The 21,791-nt window shown below is 40.0% G+C and overlaps 1 protein-coding gene across 4 annotated transcripts in view; it reads right to left on the minus strand.

Annotated features, from left to right (window-relative positions):
• The window catches only part of rbm26 (RNA binding motif protein 26), a 98,827-nt gene that overhangs the window by 14,725 nt on the left and 62,311 nt on the right, over positions 1–21,791 (minus strand). For all 4 annotated transcript variants that reach the window (XM_068034359.1, XM_068034361.1, XM_068034360.1 and 1 more), the window contains 8 exons: positions 19,344–19,484; positions 16,861–16,935; positions 16,348–16,467; positions 15,408–15,482; positions 12,556–12,723; positions 11,556–11,660; positions 10,038–10,241; positions 6,118–6,204 (listed from right to left, as the gene is read on the minus strand). In XM_068034359.1, coding sequence (XP_067890460.1) covers positions 6,118–6,204; positions 10,038–10,241; positions 11,556–11,660; positions 12,556–12,723; positions 15,408–15,482; positions 16,348–16,467; positions 16,861–16,935; positions 19,344–19,484 — 975 coding nt within the window. The remainder of the gene's footprint in view (positions 1–6,117; positions 6,205–10,037; positions 10,242–11,555; positions 11,661–12,555; positions 12,724–15,407; positions 15,483–16,347; positions 16,468–16,860; positions 16,936–19,343; positions 19,485–21,791) is intronic.

Genomic DNA, 21,791 nt, shown 5'->3' on the forward strand with positions numbered 1-21,791 from the left:
ATCTCAAGCAATCAGACATCACAATGTATTAACTTGGAAAACAAATTTCAAAATTATTTTAAGTAAAAAAAAAAGTTCCTTCATGCTATTTGAGGATTAAGATCCCTGCATGAACTACTAAGTACAAAACAAAATGTAAAAAGTTGGTGGTGGTGGGGTGGGCCAGTGGGTGCAGCAAAATACTGCGGAGTGAGGGAGGTACTATAAATGTTTCAGGTCAATGACCGTTCCTTAGATCTGCAAGATGTCACAGATGAACAACGTCTAAGAAGGAACAGAGCCAGGGAAAAGGGAGCAAGAGAAGTGCAGGAACATTAATTATCCCCTGTCCTCCACTTAATAACAGATGTGTTCTCGTACACCAGTCGCTGAAGGTAAACATGCAGATGCGACAGGTGGTAAAAAAGGCAAATGGTACGTTGGCCTTCATAGTGAGAGGATTAGAGTACTGAAGCAGGGATGTCTTGCTGCAATTATACAGGGCCTTGGTGTGGCCACACCTGGAATATTGTGTGCAGTTTTGGTCTCCATATCTGAGGAAGGATGTTCTTGCTACAGATAGTGTGCAGCGAAGGTTTACCAAACTGATTCCTGGAATGGCGGGACTGACGTATGAGAAGAGATTGAGCCGGTTAGGATTGTATTTGCTGGAGTTCAGAAGAGTGAGGGGGGATCTCAGAGAAACCTAAAAATTCTAATAGGACTTGACAGGGTAGATGCAGGAAGGATGTTCCCAATGGTGGGGGAGTCCAGAACTAGGGGTCATAGTCTAAGGATACGGGGTAAACCATTCAGGACTGAGATGAGGAGAAATTTCTTCACCTAGAGAGTCGTGAGCCTATGGAATTCGCTACCACAGAAAGCAGTCGAGGCCAAAACATTGTATGTTTTCAAAAAGGAGTTAGATATAGGTCTTGGGTCTAAAGGGATCAAAGGGTATGGGGCGAAGGCCGGAAGGCTACTGAGTTGGATGATCAGTCATGATTATAATGAATGGCGGAGCAGGTTCGAAGGGCCGAATGGCCTACTCCTGTTCCTATTTTCGATGTTTCTATACCGCATCTGCCATTCATTTGTCCACTCACTCAACTTGTCCAAATCACCCTAAAGCCTCTCTGCATCCCTCTCACAACTCACCCTCCCACCCAGTTTTGTGTCATCTGCAAATTTGAAGGCATTACATTTAGTTCCCTCATCTAAATCATTAATATATATTATGAATAGCTGGGGTCCAGCACCGATCCCTGCGGTACCCCACTAGTCACTACCTGCCATTTGGAAAAAGACTCATTTATCCCTACTCTTTGTTTCCTGTCCGCCAACCAATTTTCTATTCATCGCAATACACTACCCCCAATCCCATGCGCTTTAATTTTACACGCTAATCTCTTATGTGGGACTTTGTCGAAAGCCTTCTGAAAGACCAAATAAACCACATCCACTGACTCCCCCTCATCAACTCTACTAGTTACATTCTCGAAGAATTCTAGTAGATTTGTCAGGCATGATTTCCCTTTCGTAAATCCATGCTGACTTTGTCTGATTCTACCACTGTTGTCCAAGTGCTGCTATAAAATCTTTGATAATGGACTCTAGAATTTCCCCCCAATACCGACGTCAGGCTGACTGGTCTATAATTGCCTACTTTCTTTCTATCTCCCTTTTTAAATAGTGGGGTTACATTAGCTACCCTCCAATCTGTAGGAACTGCTCCAGAGTCTATAGAATCTTGGAAGATGACCACCAATGCATCCATTATTTCTAGGGCCACTTCCTTAAGTACTCTGGGATGCAGACAACCAGGCCTGGGGATTTATCGGCCTTCAATCCCATCAATTTCCCCAACACCATTTCTCGACTAATACTGATTTCTTTCAGTTCCTCTCTCTCATTAAACCCTATGTTCCACAACATTTCTGGTATGATATTTGTGTCCTCCTTTGTGAAGGCAAAACCAAAGTTTGCATTTAGTTGGGCAGCCACTTCTTTGTTTCACAAAATAAATCCCCCTGTTTCTGACTGTAAGGGACCCACATTTGTCTTCACTAATCTTTTTCTCTCCACATACCTATAGAAACTTTTAGTCAGTTTTTATGTTCCCCGCAAGCTTGCTCTCATACTCTATTTTCCCCTTCTTAATCAATCCCTTGGTCCTCCTTTGCTGAATTCTAAACTGCTCCCAATCCTCAGGTCTGTTGTTTTTTCTGGCGAATTTATATGCCTCTTCCTAGGATCTAATGCTATCTCCTATTTCCCTTGTAAGCCATGGTTTGGCAACCTTTCCCTTTTTACTTTTGCGCCAGACAGGAATAAACAATTGTTGCAGTTCATCCATGCGCTCTTTGAATGTTTGCCATTGCCTTTCCACCGTCATCCCTTTAAGTAACCTTTTCCAATCCATCATAGCCAACTCGCGCCTCATACCTTCGTAGTTTCCTTTACTAAGATTCAGGACCCTAGTCTCAGAATCAATGACGTCACTCTCCATCTTGATGACGGATTCTATCATATTATGGTTGCTCATCCCCAAGGGGTCTTGCACAACTTGAATTATATATTCAAGACACTGAGGATGTGTGAAAAGTGACAGAACAGCCAGAAGCGGTGGGGCTGGGAAAACAGGGTGGGAGGGGGGTGGTGTGGTGGTGGAAGCAGCATATAAAATCTGGCAAAGTGGAGAAGGCTACTGTAGCCTGGGACTTCGACAGAAAAAGGCAAGTGGCTTCAGGGGAGTAACGACACCAGCAACTATGTACTTGCAAGGGATTCCCATCCCAGGCACCAGCCCGCAATTTCCCCCAAACGCTGGAAGTACTCGTGCACCCGTTCCACAATACCAGCACCTGCTCACTGAAAGAAAATGGGAGCTGTAACTAATGTCTGAAATTGTTAAAGTGAACGTTAAAAAACAAGTAGAATGATGAGATGCTATTCCTTGAGCTTCTGGTCACTTGAATTATAAGGGCAGTCACTCTCACCTCACCTCTAGAGTTCAGCTCTTTTGTCCATGTTTGAACCAAGGCTGTATTGAGGTCAGCAGCTGAGTGGCCCTGGTGGAAACCAAACTGAGCATCACTGAGCAGCTTTTTGCTAAGCAAGTGCCGCTTGATAGCGCTGTCGAAGACGCCTTCCATCACTTTACTGCTGATCGAGAGTAGACTGATGGGGCGCTAACTAGCCAGGTTAGATTTGTCCTGCTTTTTGTGTACAGGACACACCTGAGCAATTTTCCACCTTGCCGGGTAGATGACAGTGTTGTAGCTGTACTGGAACAACTTGGCTAGGGGCACTGCAAGTTCTGGAGCACAGGTCTTCAGTACTATTGCCGGAATGTTGTCAGGGTCCATAGCCTTTGCAGTATCCAGTGCCTTCAGTCGTTTCTTGATAGCATGTGGACTGAATCGAATTAGCTGAAGTCTGGCATCTGCGATGCTGGGGACTTCAGGAAGAGGTAGAGATGGATCATCCACTCGGCACTTCTGGCTGAAGATTGTTGCAAATGCTTCAGCCTCATCTTTTGCACTGATGTGCTGGGCTCCCCCATCATTGAGGATGGGGATATTTGTGGAGCCACCTCCTCCAGTTAGTTGTTTAATTGTGTACCACCATTCACAACCGGATGCGGCAGGACTGCAGAATTTAGTTCTGATTCGCTGGTTGTGGGAGTTTAGCTCTAACTATGGCATGCTGCTTAAGATGTTTGGCACGCAAGTAGTCCTGGGTTGTAATTTCACCAGGTTGACACCTCAGTTTGAGGTATGCCTGGTGTTGCTCCTAGCATGCCCTCCTGCACTCTTCGTTGTGGGCTGCTGCTTAGGATGGGGAGCCCCTTACTAGTACAAGGCCGGTGTGGACACCTTCCAACACAGTCCTGTCATGGTAGCCTTCTCTGCTGGACAGATTATTCATGCTTTCTGCATCCATTATTTAGCTGTAAACATATACACATCTCTGGGTCTCTGACACATCTTTTATTTCTCTGTCAAAATATTGAACAGTAACGCTCATACATGTGCCAATACTACAAGCAGTGCCAGATAAAAATCCTGAACCTATTATTGGGTATAAATTTTAACAGAAACTTTAAGTAGGAACTAAAACTTGAGTCCAAAAGGCCAAATAAAATGGACACCAATTTCCCACAACATAACAAGTTGTATTCAGATAATGCTTTTAACATAGAAAACTTCCTGAAGTGTTTTAGGAAAGGGGAGTTGGGGAAGAGGAAGGAAAAAAGGCCACAAAGGAACAAACACCAATTTATAACAGACAAATTAGAAGTGACCAAACACATGATCAAAAAGTGAATTTTTGAGAAGGTTTTTAAAAAAGACAGACAGCAGAGTTTACACAGAGCCCAGAGTCGAGCCAAAGTGGCTGAAAATTCTTCCACCAGTAGTAGTAAATGGCACAGAAAGACAGAGTTGGAAAGAGTGCAGGAAGGAATACAAGACCGAAGGGTGCAGAGTTGGAATAGGATGAGGTTGTGGAGCGATTTGAGGAGAAAGACTTTTAAATTGAATGCACTAGGACACAGGGAGCCATTGTGGGGCAGGAATTTTGGAAACATTGGAATATTATGAAGGGTAGAAGATAGTTGGATAGCAAAAAATAGGTATTCAAAAATGAATTCAGAGCTAACAAAAACAAAGATACAGTTTTCAGCAGTGGTGAGAGTTCAGATAGAGATGCAGCAGAATAAGGGCCCTTATGTTGAGTTTGATCTACAATGAGACTCAGCTCTGGGAAAACAGGATGCTAAGGCTTTGTGCAATCTGGTTCAATTGGAGTGAGTGGCCAGACAGAACGATGGATTCAGTCACAAGGGTGCTTTCTCGCAGGGAGGGAAAACAATGCCTTCAGTTTTCCCCATCTTCAGTTGGAGGAAATGTTGAGCCATCCATGATGTTGTCGGAGAAGCAGTTTAATTCACTAAAGTATCGCTTTTATTTAAAATGCGGGTGATTTGTGAGGAATACTTATTCAAAAAGCAACACTATGGAGAATAAACTGAATTAAGTAAGTAGAGGAATTTTAAAAAGCTAGTACTCAACTCCCCTCCCAGAACGATACATCAGAATAAACTAAACCAATTTTCAAAAGGCAGCATGTCAAATTAACTAACGCACAAAATTTAGTGAATACATGTATACCAACTGAGTGAAAAATGAAAAAAGAAACACACTGGTTCCTCTCTGCCCAATAAAGGAGCTGAATACTGATAGCATATTCATAAAACCAGTCCATGTAACCCGGAAACCACATTTCGATGTCTTTTGCTACAACTAGAAAAGATGGAGCAGTAAATGAACATTAAAAATTTGCAGTAAGGATATTCGTTGGTTTTTCACTGTGGTTGGTTCAAAGTCTTAAATTAAAACACAAACTAAAACAACTCAGTGTTAAAGCATTAGCAGCATACCAGAATAACTAGCACAGTCATAAGATTTATTGCGCAATTTGAAACTACAGCATAATGTGAAATGTAGAAACAATTACACCTTCAATGACATTTTTACATAAATTGTACAATATCACAGTCCCCAGGTATAAATTTTGAATTTCTACATTTAAGTTTATAATAAATTTCATGTGTTCCAGCTGCATTTAAATGTAGCTGTGTATTTCTCAGGCTGCATTTTTAGCCGACTACATCTGAACTCCGGTTGCAGAGAATTGGTACTTGTGTATCACAAAGCAGCCCTTTATGCACTATAACACAACCAAATAGCAAAGTAATACAAATAGCACAACAAATGGTTGAGGTGCACGACTCAAGAAACCATCTATATACAATTGTAATTTCTCCTTATATAAAAGGCCACCCTCCTCTACCCATTCTCCTCTATCCCAACAAAGCCACAATCCTATCTTGCTGATAAAAATGTCCATATATATATATATATATATATAACATTGTCAATTTTACAGATTCTGAAGGACATGGAAAGGAGGCTAAGCATCACTGAAACTGTAATAGTTCCCTAAATTCCCATGCAGCGTTTTCATTGTCTGGGATCTCATTCATAAAAGGGAGTGATCTTTTTCAAAGATTTTGGAGCTCATTTTAATACTTGAAGAAACTTATATTTAAATTATGAAAAACCATTTACTTACAGCCTCTGCTTCTGCCCTCGTCTTGTAAGTAATGACTGCGTGACGAGAGCAGTCATCAATCTGACAATCCTCAATTTCACCAAATTGCTTAAAAGAGAAATACAATAACATTTTTTTAACCATTAAGATTTCAAATATTGTTTTCATGGTCACATTTTCAGCCTTCTGTTTATTGAAGGCAATTAAATGGAGGAAACATTCACCAAGAAATAAAAATGATAATGGACATTGTCTGAAACAACCTTGCGCGTAGTAAAATGCAGCACTTGAATAATGAGATTCTAAACGAAGTAGAACAAAACTAAAGAACATGAGGAAAATGCACGATCCTAATTTAGTCCAGACCTCGCAATATTGACACTTTGCAGCGTACACACTTGTGGCAAGTGCGTAACCACTTCATGGGCCGCACTGGATTTTGTGACAAGTCCAGGCTCATTGGCCTTAGGCACAGAAAGGTTGGCCTGCAGCGCATTTGACTGGGGAATGCACAATCGTACAGGGAAGGAACTCAAAGGATTGCAGCTTGTCATAACAGATTTCAATTGTGGAGGTGTCAGAATCTTTTTACAGCAACAACAAAACTTGTATTTATACAGCATCTTTGATGCAGTAAAAAGCTCCAAGGTGCTTCACAGGAGCATTATCTAACAAAATTTGACACTGAGCCACATAAGGAGATGTTAGGGAAAATGAGAAAAAGGCTGGTCAGAGTAGTAGGTTTTAAGCAGCATTTTAAAGGAAGGAGAGGGGAAACGGTGGAGAGACTTCGGGAGGGAATTCCAGACCTCAGGGCCTAGGCAACTGAAAGCACTAACAAGAGTGAAGATATCCAAGAAAAGTTGTTCCATTTGATTGCTTTCTATAGAACCATACAAGTGTAATGCACAGGAGGCCATTCACTCATCATAGGAGCTGCCTTCACTAGATCAATCCAAAATTAATTCTATTATCCTGCTCCATCTTCATACCCGTGCATGTTATACAAACGTTTAACAGCAAAAGTCACGAAGTGAGACAATATAGTACTGTGGTAGCACTAAGAGATTTGAGTATACCAAAAAAAAATTTCATCTGTAAAATGAGATTAACCATTATGTATTATTGGTACACTAATGTTAAAATATAAATTGTATTGTCTTGCTTGCCACAACCAAAAGTACTGAAAGTGATAATGCAGGAAATACACCAAAGGAGGGTGTCCCCATTTGGAGACTGACAATCATCTTCTAGAAAAAGCATAGATGCCAGCTGCATGGAGGGAGGCTGACCAAATTCACACCATCACCTAATTCCTTTGTACTTGAACTTGTCTCCTTCCCTTAAACCTGCCTCCATTTAAGAGGTCTGCTTGACTAGGACAGCTGTCAAATACTCACTATGCCCAGTTTTCAAGGTTGAGGCTCACCTGAAGTCATAAAATTTGGGATTTACATAAAGAGACTACCCATCCTGGTAGTATGGCTTCATTTTATTTATCTCTTAATTGCAATTACAAAATTAGGCTTCCCATGAATCAGGCATGGAAAGTCAGGTGCACCACTCTGGAACACAGACTCGCTGCCTGGGAAGCCTTGCAGGCTACATAAGCCACAGAGTAAACTTCAAAAAATCTATTTCATAAAACAGAATGTGGCACAATAGACCAAAGTGAAAAACAAAAGCAAACACACAGCAGGGACCTCAGCTGAGATATTTCGGACCATGCTAGATTGACAAAGTCAATCCATGAGGGAAAATTAATTTATCAAATAGAAGTCCTTTCAAAAGGACTGTTTATGACTATATAAAGAATTTGAAGTATTGATGAATCAATATTTCCACTCTGACAAAGGGAATAATTACCAAAAATTATAACAAGGCATACGGCATGCTTGCCTTCATCGGTCGGGGCATAGAGTATAAAAATAGGCAAGTCATGTTGCAGCTGTACAGAACTTTAGTTAGGCCACACTTAGAATATTGCGTGCCATTCTGGTCGCCACACTACCAGAAGGACGTGGAGGCTTTGGAGAGGGTACAGAAGAGGTTTACCAGGATGTTGCCTGGTCTGGAGGGCATTAGCTATGAGGAGAGGTTGGATAAACTCGGATTGTTTTCACTGGAACGACGGAGGTGGAGGGGCGACATGATAGAGGTTTACAAAGTTATAAGCGGCATGGACAGAGTGGATAGTCAGAAGCTTTTTCCCAGGGTGTAAGAGTCAGTTACTAGGGGACATAGGTTTAAGGTGAGAGGGACAAAGTTTAGAGGGGATTTGCGAGGCACGTTCTTTACACAGAGGGTGGTGAGTGCTTGGAACTTGTTGCCGGGGGAGGTGGTGGAAGCAGGTACCATAGAGATGTTTAAGAGGCATCTTCACAAATACATGAATAGGATGGGAATAGAGGGATACGGACCCCGGAAGTGCAGAAGGTTTTAGTTTAGGCAGGCATCAAGATCGGCGCAGGCTTGGAGGGCCGAATGGCCTGTTCCTGTGTTGTACTGTTCTTTGTTCTTTGACTTCAGAAGGATTGAGCACAACTGGGCCATTTAGAAGAGCAAACATCGGAATCTAGGCAGGAAATCATTTCTATGCCTGTGTGCATTTTTTTTTAAATACTGCAAGGTTTAGAAGAGTAATTTTAATTTCCTACATGGCATTAGGTGTCAGACAATATGGACACTTTTTGCTGCATATATGCAGCAAGCCTACATTGAAGATGATTCTGATGTCACTAAGTCTATAAGAAGATAATGATTACTGAAAAATAATATGCATTATAAAGCAATATTTTAGCATCTGTATAACTGACAACAGCGATTACAAAACCTTTTGGATTACAAGAGATTTGCTAATCATATTACAGATCCAGCAGCATAGATCATATAAGGTATGCTTGATGGGCTCAATGTCCTTTGCCTATTTTATGTACTGATTCTATAACTGCATATCAACAAAAATAGACCAAGAATATTACAAGATCAAAAAAAAGGTTTCTCTTTCCTGAAATGTATTCACTACCCTCATACCAGATGTGAACTGGACAATCCCTTCGGAATCCCTGTTCTTGCATGAAGCTTTCATTTTCTGCATCCTATGTACTACTTGACGTCATCAGATTTTTTTACGAACTGGCAAAAAATTCTGAATGCATCGGACACATTTTTGATGGGAAATTAGAAAGATGTGATAATACAAAAGTAATACCTTGTAAAGCAACACAATTGCAGACTCAAGTCTAAGGCACAATCCAGAGTTGGCAGAATGCAGTTTGTGCTTACAATCTTCTGCACATTGAGTTTCAACTCTCAAGCAGGTTGCTACAGAAAACTGCTGAGCTATGTCAAGGCATTCTGCATGCCCAATTTCAGAGCAGCACTGGTGCAGGTCTCAGAGCAGAGCAAACTTCAAGAAAAAGGAAATCCAAATTGGGAAGACAATAGCTTAAAGAGGTAGATTTGCCCACAAGATAATTTGCAAATAAACTTGTATACAAGATAAAAAAACTGTCTAGTACAAGGGCATGTTCTTACTAGATCAAGGTGAGGAACAGAGTAGTTTGGTGGGTTAGATATTCGGTCACCTGGGGGACATCGTTTCAAATATAGTCTGCTGGGATAAGAGCCTTGACTATCTGCAGGCTATGTGAAATCAGTTAGGCAGCCTCAATTTCGTTCTGAACAAGTTGCCCCTAATCCAATACTCATTTTGCTAACATTACTCAAAGATGGCTGATAAAGAAGTTATCTGACTGGTGCAGTTGGGGTGCCCATTGCATTCATTCGATATCAGGGCATATTTGATACCTGGCTGGATACTCCTAGTCTTTCCTGGCCGTGATCAAATAACTGAAGAAGTTATCGAGGTTTCCTGTTCTGTTGGGCTTAGTACCACATTCATCACGTCGAGTGAAGTAAAATATACCAAATATACTTACTGCAAAATGTGGCAAGACTTCATCTTGGTCACTTTCTGAAAAACCAGATATATTCAATGACTTTGGGCGATGGTCTACTACAGAATGAAAAGGCACACCTCGGCCTCGTCCACGATGTCCTCTGCCTCGACCTCTGTGTCCACCTCGCCCCCTGGAGTGGTGCCCTCTTCCACGAACAGAGGAAAGGATCCCCCGTTTTGCAGCCTGCAACACATGATCAGGCACATTTAGCAGGTTTAATGTTGATTATGAAAACTGTTACATTAGAAAACTCAATCCTGTTTTGTAAACAAGTGAAATCTCCAAAGCTGCCAAAACCTTTGGGAGTTTAACAAGAACTCAGAGGGTAACTGTAGTAACAACAAAAACTTTAGCTAGCTTCAAAAATGTGAAGTGTCACAAAAACTGTATCTTTCATATCTAAGTTGTAAAAATTCAACATGACTGGAATGTTGCACTTACCACATTAATTCCCCTCACTTGGTTGCAAACACACAAACTTGTTGATACTTTTTACAGCTTAACAGTTTAATCACCATGTTTGCCTCAATTTATGCACAAAGTATATAGTTGAGAAACATCACATGCTAGCCACTTTGTGGGAGGAAAACACTTTCTTGCAACTTCAGTGAAAAGTTTGATCAGTAGTCCTGTACAAATAGGTAGATCAGTAGATAACAACTCGTTCAGATTATTTGTGTCGCAAAATTAAAAGCTGTGTAGCCTTCGAATCCATGTCAAAGGCAAATGGTAGGGATTTGAAAATTTAAAGCATGTTCTGCTATTGCGCCTATGCAAGACTAATAAGACACAACAATGTCAAAACCAAGATGTCAAACTTCACAGTGACGATGGTTTGGCAGATTTACACCACATATCTTTAAGCAGTGTAGCAAGACTGTCAGAAAATATGCAACAGAAATGAAACATTATTTGGCTCTCTGATCATTATATTAAACTGGCAGGTAATGCTGCCATCTCCTGTAAAGTTCCATTATTGCAGCAAGTTCCTTAATTTTTAATGTTTATACGAAGTTAAAAGTTGAGACAGCTTATAAACTGAAATTGAGATCAGCAGAAATACAATGAACAGCTTTGCATCCAGCAAAGCAAGCAGAGGTTGTGGTAGAAATGTTCAGCTAAATGCTGTGCAGTTTCACCTCAACAGCCTTAACTTAGCTTCAATCTAGAGGCTTATGCTATATAAATTTGCACAGTATTCCTTTTACCAGAAATTCTGCCAGTATGCAAGAAACTTTGGCAAAAGGATTTTCAGAATATTAAGTATGATAATCAGTAAATGAGCCAGATCTGGAACTTGTTTGTTTTTCAAAGAAAATTTCAAAATCAATTTTGGAAGGACGTCAAAAGAAGATTTAGAAATGCAAACTGCAATCTGGAAGAATGAAAACTTTGTGAACAGTTAATACAGTAGACAGAATATACTCGTGCATCAGTATAAAAATGAAAACATGCAATTACTTAGTACCTTTGAATTAATATAATTGTTATCCCTACCTCTAGCTGAAGCTCATTGTATTTTTTTCTAAGTCCAGTGATATCTTCTCCAGCCTGTACTTTCTTATACAAGTCTAACTCTGTGTCTAGTAGTTCCCTTTGCATCTATAAAAGAAAAGAAATCAGTATTGCTTAAATATGAATAACCATCGAACTGCAAGCTTATAAACTACTTTGGGGGCGGGTGGGGGGCGGGGGTGGGGGGTTGTGGGGAAGCGATCAAGTGACAGAATGAACAAAATGAAGAAGCAAAAGACTGAAAACCAAAATTATATTCTGACAATTGATTCCCTCAGAACATGTGAACCCATTTTTTGGTTAATGCATCTGTTTGTAAGCCTTATAAAGGAAGAATAGGGAGCACATTTCAATTTAATGTTTTGCAGTATTTAACAAATAAAAGGTTACTGACCATTTGTATTGTGATGGATCAAATGGTCACTCATAAGCTTCACTAATGGCACATAAGGTAAAAGCAGTACCAGTTTAGACAGACCAGAAAATCCCTTATTTGGAGCTGAGTTGACTGATCTGAACCAGGAAAGCAATTGCAGCAGGGAAAAAAAAGTTCTGAAGAATTTGGGAAGGTGCTATAGGATACCCAGTGAGTAGCAGCACCTTCAGCAAACAAAAAAAATGCAAGGTAAAAACCATTAAAGACAGTAAAAATTTGGAATGGGACGAAGTCCAAATGGTTATTTTTATGCTATACTTAGTTATTTATTCTGTCTGTAGGTTTACTAGTTATAAAGGCAGTTGAATGTTGTATGGAAACAGGTCATTACGCAATGGTTTCTGGTGGGATCTCTAAAGTTTTCTGTGGAAATGTTCAATGGATACATACACTTTAATCTAAATTCTGCATTTTGTTTATAAATGAATAAAACTTGCAGAAAAACAAAAACACAAGACTAAACTTTTCTTGCTCACATGATTTAATTTTTGGACATTGAAATTTATTGCAAAAACAGAGCATCCAGAAAACCATTAAATAAAATACCTGAGCTTTGGTTTTCACTGTTCTGGGAGCAGAAGAACCTGTTCCACTTGTTTTCAGTTCATCCCGTAGTTTGGTTATACTCTTAGTTAAGGCCTGCAGGGTTTTCATAATTTCTGTTTTATCTTCCAATTTCATTTTTTTGTTTTTCTCCAGCTTTGATATCAAGATCTAAATATGGATTCAAAAAGTTAAGATGACAAAGTGTCCAGGATCCAACTTTCTCAGACAAGATTTTTTCAAGCAAAAACATTTGGATTGCCCATCTCCCCATAACTTCCTGATCAAGCAGCACTTACTTGCAGTGTTTAACAAATCAAAAGTTATTGACCATTTGTATTGTGATGGATTCAGTTTGTTCAGAATTTTGAGAAATCAGTGTACAATTTTAATTACACAGTACTAATGGGAGGAGTACACTGGTACAGGAACTTGAGGAGGGCTGGAACAAATTTGTTATAGTGTCGTTAGACAAGAGTTTGGTGAGCAGATGGAGAGAAATAAGGGTTGGATCAGCATCTTTCGTGAATCTGCTAATTTGATTTTCCATTCTGCATTACACCTTGTTACGGGGTTTACATCTGACTTAAAGGAACCCCAGACTGCCCAGTACTTTCAAAGTTCCGTAAAAGCAATCCAGGAATCCAAACCATTTATATTAATTATCATTTCCCAAGATTAGGTGATTAAATCAGTATTTCAAAATCAGTATTTCAGAATCAGACCTACACCATGTTTAGGTGATACATCTCAAATGAAGTTAAATGTGTTAAAAGAACAAGGCAGGAGGAGGGAAACTCTGCAATTTTCTACAAAAATAATAGTTTTGACAAAATTACACTGAACTCCATTGAAATGTTAATATGCTTACATTTTATGGCTCTAAACGGGGGGGGGGGGGGGGGGGGGGGGGGAAAGAGAGACACTCCTATGAAACAAAAAACATAACTCTCATGGATTCTCCTCCCAATCTGATTCAGGTGACAGTACAGGAGGCTACAGTGACTTAACCAAGGCAAAGCAATTATTAGAACTCTATTACACTGAATCATTAGCAGAAAAGACATTTGCACGCAGCTGGTATAGCTTAGAATTCACCACAGCTGCTTTCATATTACTTATGATGTGTGGGCCATGGGTGCTAGCACCATCGGCAAGCCAAAATCAAGATTATATTTCAATTGAATACTGGAGGTCAGAAAACTCTTTTGTTCCCCCAGTTGGATTTTCCTGACTGATGCTAGCTTTCCTGAGGTCGGTAAACACAGTATTAAAGCACAGCAGAATTGCTAACAATGTAATATCGTTGGGAAGTTGCTGCAGGGGAAAAAGAAATGACTTGGTGCTTATAGGCAGAAAGTTATCAGTGGCTGTGGACCTGCTTAAACACTGGTTACCAGTTTTGTCCCCACAGATAGTCAATGGGCATTTGCTTTTTATCTATATTAATGGCCTGGATGTAGGTTAAGGTTGTTAGGTTGTTGTGTGAATGATCCCCAACTTTGTGGTTGATACAAAGATTTCTGTAGGTGTTATGACTGCTGAGGAAACTAAATGACTGCAAGCAGATCTTGGTGTGTTGGAAGAATGTGTCAACATTTGGCAAATGAAATAATTCAGAAGGTGCAGTGTTATGCACCTGGGCAGGACCAATGTGACACAAAATAGCACAAAACCTGAAGCCCATGGTGAAAGAAAAAGTTCTTGGGATAATAAAAGGATCCCCAAAGGTTCACAATCAATGCTGTGAAGTTGTAGCTAAAGAAAATAGGGTACTGGATGGCAGTTACAGGACTCTCCATGACAAAATAAAATGGATCATTTTCATCAAGATCTTGATTATGCCTCATTTAGAACTCTGGGCCCCCTCACATGGTGCGCGATATTGAGGCTTGGGAAAAGCTTGACAAGGAGCACAAGAATAAAACCCTGTTTAAAACACCTTAGCTACCCAGATTGATTTAAAGAGCTGGGTCTAAATATCTCAGAAGCACAGACTCAGGCAATTTGATCGAGGTCTATAAAATAATTAAAAGGACTTGATTGTGTTCGCGCTGACAAATTACTTCAATTAGATAGTTTGTGGAGGATCTGGGATCTTGTGTATAAATTTTGTTCAAGAAGCAATAGGGTAGACTGAAGGTGGTTGTTTTTTTCCCCAGAGAATAGTAGACGTTTGGACCAAGTTTTAGCTGTGCAGTATGGGCTAATACACTGTATAACTTCAAAGTGAGTTCCTGGCTGGAGCAGAGAATGCATCATATAAGAGGTAGGAAACTCTGGTTTTCTAACTCTTTCACAAGCGTACATGACACCTAGGAGGTTAAGGAGTTTCTTGACGTGATGCATAAGGCATCACACCTGTACAGGGCAGGCTAGATGGACCAACTGACCTAGTCCTGCCAAAAATTTTTAAATATTCGTATGACATCTTCAGGACATCAGTATGCATGCAAATGACAATTCATATGTACTGAGATCATATCACTATTTTGTATATGCTTACTGAACCATCACAGCCAGCCTGCAAATGGACAATACACCAGGATCCACTTTGCAGCCAGTTCACAAGGGAATTGATTCCACAACACAAGCATAAATGGAGGGAAAGCACACTGTGCGATTTAAAAAATTTATAAATAAATAGATGGGACCACATGTATATCTTCAAAATACATTCCCCTGTGAAAGTGGTAGATTATCCATTTGTATAAATTGAAAAAGGAATATTTGCAGTATAGGACAGTACTAAACATCTCACATGATCAGTGTGCTTAAAAGAATGATTAGGAGCAAATCAGAATGCAGGGAGTTCAACAGCGTGACCTCTGAAAAATAGATGTTGGACTAAATACCTTTTGGGTTTCTATGTGTTTTTCTAAAATCTCTTGTTTCTTTTTCCTCACATCTTGCTGAAGTCGAAGCGTGTCCTGTAAAATGATCAATAGGCTTAAGAACCATGATCAACTGGAACATAACCAAAGAAGAAAGCAAAAGTCCAAAGGGGAAAAAAATGGTGGTGCTCTTTTGGGGGAAAAAGGCAATATTCGTAAGCATTATTCTCTAGGTTAACTTCACCTGTAGGTTACTGGAAAAATTGTAGGCCCTCAGGTTTTATGTTAGGCAAAACAACTAGCAGCAGTGAGCTTTTATTAGTCTGTTCTGGTGCTGAGTATTGCTACAAAACTATGTCATCTTAAGGGAAATACTCAACTGTTCAAGCCAGTAGTGTGCCTCCAGGATGCAGGACTTTAGCAGCAGGTTATTTCTCAATTTCTTTACTTTCCAAAGAAAGCTTGCATTTTTTGAACCATTGTACTGAACAAGATTATATTTGGATAACAGCTTAGTTCTTTCTTCCAGTCAATCTTCATACATTTAATACTAAACAGCTCAATGCCAAGTAAAAACAAACCAAATTAAGTTCCAATTATATTTATAAAAACCATGTAATCTATATCGCTCAGCGAGGTGAGCATTTAGAGATAGGATGTTTAAATTGCTACGATGCAACTGGTTAAACAGCTAAAGAATGGGGCAATGGTAGTAAACAGGAGCCAGATCCAGAATGGGAACAAAAATGAATACATTTCACATCTAAAATATATTGATTTTACAGAAGAATTTAACATGATGATTTGCTGGCAACTTAAAAGTCCAAATTCTTTATTCTTGTAAACAAATGCATGAATATCCTCTCCTGAAACACTCATTAGCCAAGTTCAAACTCTACCAACATGCTCAACAGTACGTACATAAATTACAAAGCGTACAACTGTCATAAAACCAACAAACCTGTTTCTTTTTGGGTGTCTCTGTAGAATCTGATGAAACAGTACCTAATGATTTTTGTGCTGCCTTTAGGGCAGCAGGATTGTAGACCGTTTTTGTAAGGCCTGTTGTAGTTGATAACACCTGCAGCAGAAACATAGTTTTATTTTCCACCATAAAAGGAAATTAGGTGAAGATAAAGAAAAACATTTTTACAAGAACAGCAATTTATGGGAGCCAAGATCATATAAAATTTCACACACCACGACAAAAAGTTTTGAAGTGTTAACTATTAAGACAGTATCCTTCAAATGATATTTGTAATGATAGTGTTTCCATAAGTAGGTAAAAATGCCAATGCGCATCAAGCTTGTCTTTGGCTACACAAAGAACAAGAATTTAACTGTGGGAATTCTGTTAGAGTATAATGGGACCTCATCATGAACTGTAATTACTTTTAACACAATGTTCAAAGACTGAAAACAGTACGCATTGTGGACGCCAATGCTTCCACTATTACTATCAACTGAACTCTACCTTTTCAGTAGGAGCAGGTTCTGTGCGTTTAGACGCAAAGCCTAGACGATCTCTAACCGACAGCTTACTTACATTCTGATGGGTAAAGAAAACAATGTATTACAAATGACAGAACATTTTCTCCCATTTTTCAAGCAAGGTTAACCTTCATATATAGTCTGACTTCCTTATGCTTCAAGAGAAAGGAGCATAAGAACTATAAGACAATAAAGACACAGTTACTAAAAGAAATGTGAAAAAAAATCTTCACACTATCTGAGCAGATAAGAAAAAAATAACAGGAAGGGAAATCTGCAGAGGCTGAACTTCAGTGCACAATGAGGAAGCACGCAACCAATGTTTACCTGCTTAGTAATAGGTTCACCCAAGGCTTCGTTACCAAATGACACAAAGAACTGTTTAAATTAATAATCTAATAATCTTTCTGCCCATTCTGGTAAAAACTTGAGCACCATGTGCAACTATAAATGACCTTCCAAAGAAAGCATGAGAATTTTGATAGAATATGATGCGCAAATTCTCAAATTAAAAATACAGGAAAGGGTAGTATTGAATGGAGTGGTGAGCTCTGGTGACTGTCCATCACGAATCATAAGACAAGGTGCAAACTTTTCATCCTTTTACAAATCTAGGCACTAGGGCATGAAATAGTCATTACACAGCTCAGGAGCAAACTCGAAGAGAACAAGCAATTCATGCAGATAGCATAAGATCACAAGCATTCCATAACACAGTAAATGAAAGTGGATTTTGTGGCATAAGTGACCAAAATACTTCCCACTCAGTCTCTGAGCAGTTTTCCTGCACATGCCAATAACTATCACCAGTGGCTGCAAAAAAGTTTAATATTTTAATGTCCACATGGTCAGTGGAGAGTTCCAGCAACTGCTGGGACAAGCCTGACCATTTAAGTCTTAAGATATTCCCATAAATGATCCTGATGAACACACATGCAAAAAATTTCTAAGAATCAAGTCCAGCTAGCACAGAGACAATCATCTCCTCCTCATAATTCTTTGAAGGATCACATTAAGGGAAAACTGGAGAATGTGTACAAAAATCCCTCATTATAAGGAACGATAAATCTGCCCAATTCCACAAGATGGTACAATGGCAGAAGTCACAAAGTTTTACAGTTAGGACCATGAAAAACAGCCTCTGGTAGGAAGCCCAAAATGATTATTTATTTATTTTATTTAGAGATACAGCACTGATACAGGCCCTTCGGCCCACAGAGTCTGTGCTGACCAGGAACCACCCATTTATACTAACCCTACAGTAATCCCATATTCCCTACCACCTACCTTCACTAGGGGCAATTTACAATGGCCAATTTACCCATCACCTGCAAGTCTTTGGCAGTGGGAGGAAACCGGAGCACCCGACGAAAACCCACGCGGTCACAGGGAGAACTTGCAAACTCCGCACAGGCAGTACCCAGAATTGAACCCAGGTCCCTGGAGCTGTGAGGCTGCAGTGCTAACCACTGTGCCGCCCCAAAAAAAACGTCCTGCGAGCCGGAACACTAAGCCTACAACTTGGACTCCATCTGGATCTTGACACACAGTACATACATCATATCACATCCTCTGAGACCATATTCCTTCTCCCATCAGAAACTAGACTCTAACAAATGACCAGCTGTAGCAATAACAGTTGAGACTTCTTTAAAATAATTAGAAATCTCTCAACATGTTCAATGACTTACCCCATTTCCTCCACTACCTTCAAAAATGACTGCATGTTAACCAGACATGCAATTTCTCAGTCTCAAAAAAACTGATGACATTTCATGAAGACCTGAGTGCTGAAGTGAGAATATCATTACCCTGAATTGGTAATAAATTCCACCAATTATGAAAAATAAACTAATACACATCCTTCAAATTCACTATAGCTAGCCAGTCTCCAGGCTACACTGCTTGAATACATCAGAAGAGTTACTATTCTTTACTTCTTAATGAAATAATTTAGACACAGAGTAAGTAGTGGCATAAAGATGGTAGCATAAGGTCAAAATAGTTCGGACATCTCAGATTAAACTGGATTGTTGGCAATAAAAAAAAGCAGCAGGAACATTCAACTTGAAAGGGTGAAGAAACTTATGGAGCCAGGGGAAAAACAACAACATATGAATGTTCAGAAAAGCAGTCAAAGTCATATTGCAGTTTTGGAGTGAATAACAAGTTGGGGGTGGGGGGGGCGGGGGGAAGTATTTTCTTTCTTTGGAGACAACAACAGAGAGCTCCTCCTGATGAGAGGAAAGAAACAAAGGCAAGTCTCAGCATGCTATACTTTCAGTAGTGAAGAGGTCACCTAACATTTGGAGGAGGATATTTGAGAAGGCAATTGTTCCATAGAGAAATATGAGTAATATCATGTGGAGACTGAATGAAGAATCTGGACCAGACCTAGTAAATTAAGCAGCAATAACAGTGCTGTTATGAATTAAGAAATGCTTAATAGATCTTTACTGTACATACCTGAATGCTGGCTATGGGAATGACCTGAGTTTCTGTGGGTTCTAAATTTCCTTGTGGTAGAGGCCCCAGTCTGTCCTTCACAGATTGTTTGACAACTGTGAAAGAGGATGGTTTAACTGACTGTTGCAGTCCACAAATCACCTAAAAGACAAGTGAAAAGAAATAACAGCCTAGAAAATAAATATCACGTTACACGCGAACTCCAAGACACACTGCAAATTTATTTATAAGTATATCTTAATGATTGCTCTACACTGTAACAATTACTCTACATTAGACAAATAGCTGACATTTAATCACTGGCAAAGGGTTACATTTAGCACTTAGAATGTTACTAAGTCCATTAATGAACCTTATGGCAGATCACCAATCTATATCCAATATCTACAACTATACAGTTGGGATGCAGTAAATTGGTGAAAATAGCAATTTTTCCCTTTGCTTTGGTCAATTTTTCTCAACGCAAAAGGATGTTGTCACCATGGTATAGAATATTGCACTTCATTCAGGCACCCACTCTCAAGCACTCCTGGGTCAGGTATAGCATATACAGTACAGCTCATTCCACTCTACCCAGACAAAATATTTCAAACGCAAATACAACAGTGCAGCCCTTATTACCCAGTACTTATATGATATATCTGACAGGCTCCGAGTGAAGAGACAGGCTTGTGCTATGGGCCCCCTGTCGAACAAAAGGTTATATATATTCCAACCAGTCTGGGTTGCATTCAAGCTTCCTCTATCTAAATGTTTCAAATGGTTTCTTGTTTAAAAAGTTATGAGAGTTCTCCTGACAGCTCAGCAATTAAGTGAGCCATATACACTAAGGCCACTCCAGGTTTTATCCTCAATTCATAGTTAGCTATTCTCAAATTGATCTGGTGCTAGAGGCACTGTCCTAATTTACCACGGGATTGGGATGGGGTTGGGAGAATATGGCCGCAGTTCTTTTCCCTGTCAACTATCCCTGTTTGAAGACATGCATGTGAAAATAGCAATAGGTTTTCTGATGATAAAATAGCCTCACTTAGTGTTGAGGCTCACTTGAGCCAGGTATTGAAGCATGACTAACGCCCAATGAACCATTGCCCAGCAAGGAGCTGACATCTTGAGAAGTGAAGAAAAATATGTTTTAAAGAAAGTTACAAATGCAAAGCTTGAAATTTTAGGCAATTAGATTTGGTAGGCAGAACAGTAGTTGAACAATGGACAATTTCAACATGGATATAGTTAAGGCACAGAGCAGACACACTGCTATGAGGAGAAAAGGGCTTAAAGTTAGAGCCCCCTGGATTCAGGGGTGAGTGTGGCCAGAGACCAAAAGGTCTGAAAATCAGTGGCTCAAAAAAAAAAATCAGATTTTTTTTGTCTTAAGGAATCATGTAATTATAGCACTGTTAATGATGTTGACACACTACTGAGTCAGCGGCGCTTGAGATGGCTTGGCCATGTAAGTCGCATGGAAGATGGCAGGATCCCCAAAGACACATTGTACAGCGAGCAGGCCACTGGTATCAGACCCACCGGCCGTCCATGTCTCCGCTTTAAAGATGTCTGCAAACGCAACATGAAGTCCTGTGACATTGATCACAAGTTGTGGGAGTCAGTTGCCAGCGTCCGCCAGAGCTGGCGGGCAGCCATAAAGGCGGGGCTAAAGTGTGGCGAGTCAAAGAGACTTAGCAGTTGGCAGGAAAAAAGACAGAAACGCAAGGGGAGAGCCAACTGTGTAACAGTCCCGACAAACAAATTTTTCTGCAGCACCTGTGGAAGAGCCTGTCACTCTAGAATTGTCCTTTATAGCCACTCCAGGTGCTGCTCCACACACCACTGACCACCTCCAGGCGCCTACCCATTGTCTCTCGAGATAAGGAGGCCAAAGAAATGATGTTGAATGAATGCAAATGCTTCCAGGCTGCTTCAAACATGTAGAAACATTTGTTTTCCCTTTGCTTACCTTCAATTACTGTCAAGGTGGTGGACCAATGCTTTTGCATAAAAATCACCGGTGACCTCAGCATTCAAACATTTCAGCATTTAATAGTTAGTACATCATGTAATTATGAAGTAAACTTTAACACCAGAACATGACTGTGAAACCTTTTTCGCAAATTTGCACTTGTTCGTTCGTTGTCACCACAGCCTCAGTGGAGCCGTAGGCAGCGCCTTGCTTCTTCTCTGGCTTTCTTCATAGCTCCCTCAGTCCACGTCTCAATGTCATCCACCCATCTGATTTTTTTTCCTCTTCCCCTCAATTTCTCCTTCAATTGTTGCCCAGACAAAGCTGTTGGGTCTCCATTTCCAATGTCCATACTTGGCTATCTTTCTCTCTATAACTGTACTTAGCAACACTTTTGATTCCTGAACTTCTACTCTTGATCTAACCCACTCATTTGTCTTTCTGCCCATCCAGTTAATTATGAGCATCCTCTGCCATACCTACATTTC

This window comes from Heterodontus francisci, chromosome 6 (genome assembly GCF_036365525.1).
Source record: "Heterodontus francisci isolate sHetFra1 chromosome 6, sHetFra1.hap1, whole genome shotgun sequence".
NCBI classification, from domain to species: domain Eukaryota; kingdom Metazoa; phylum Chordata; class Chondrichthyes; order Heterodontiformes; family Heterodontidae; genus Heterodontus; species Heterodontus francisci.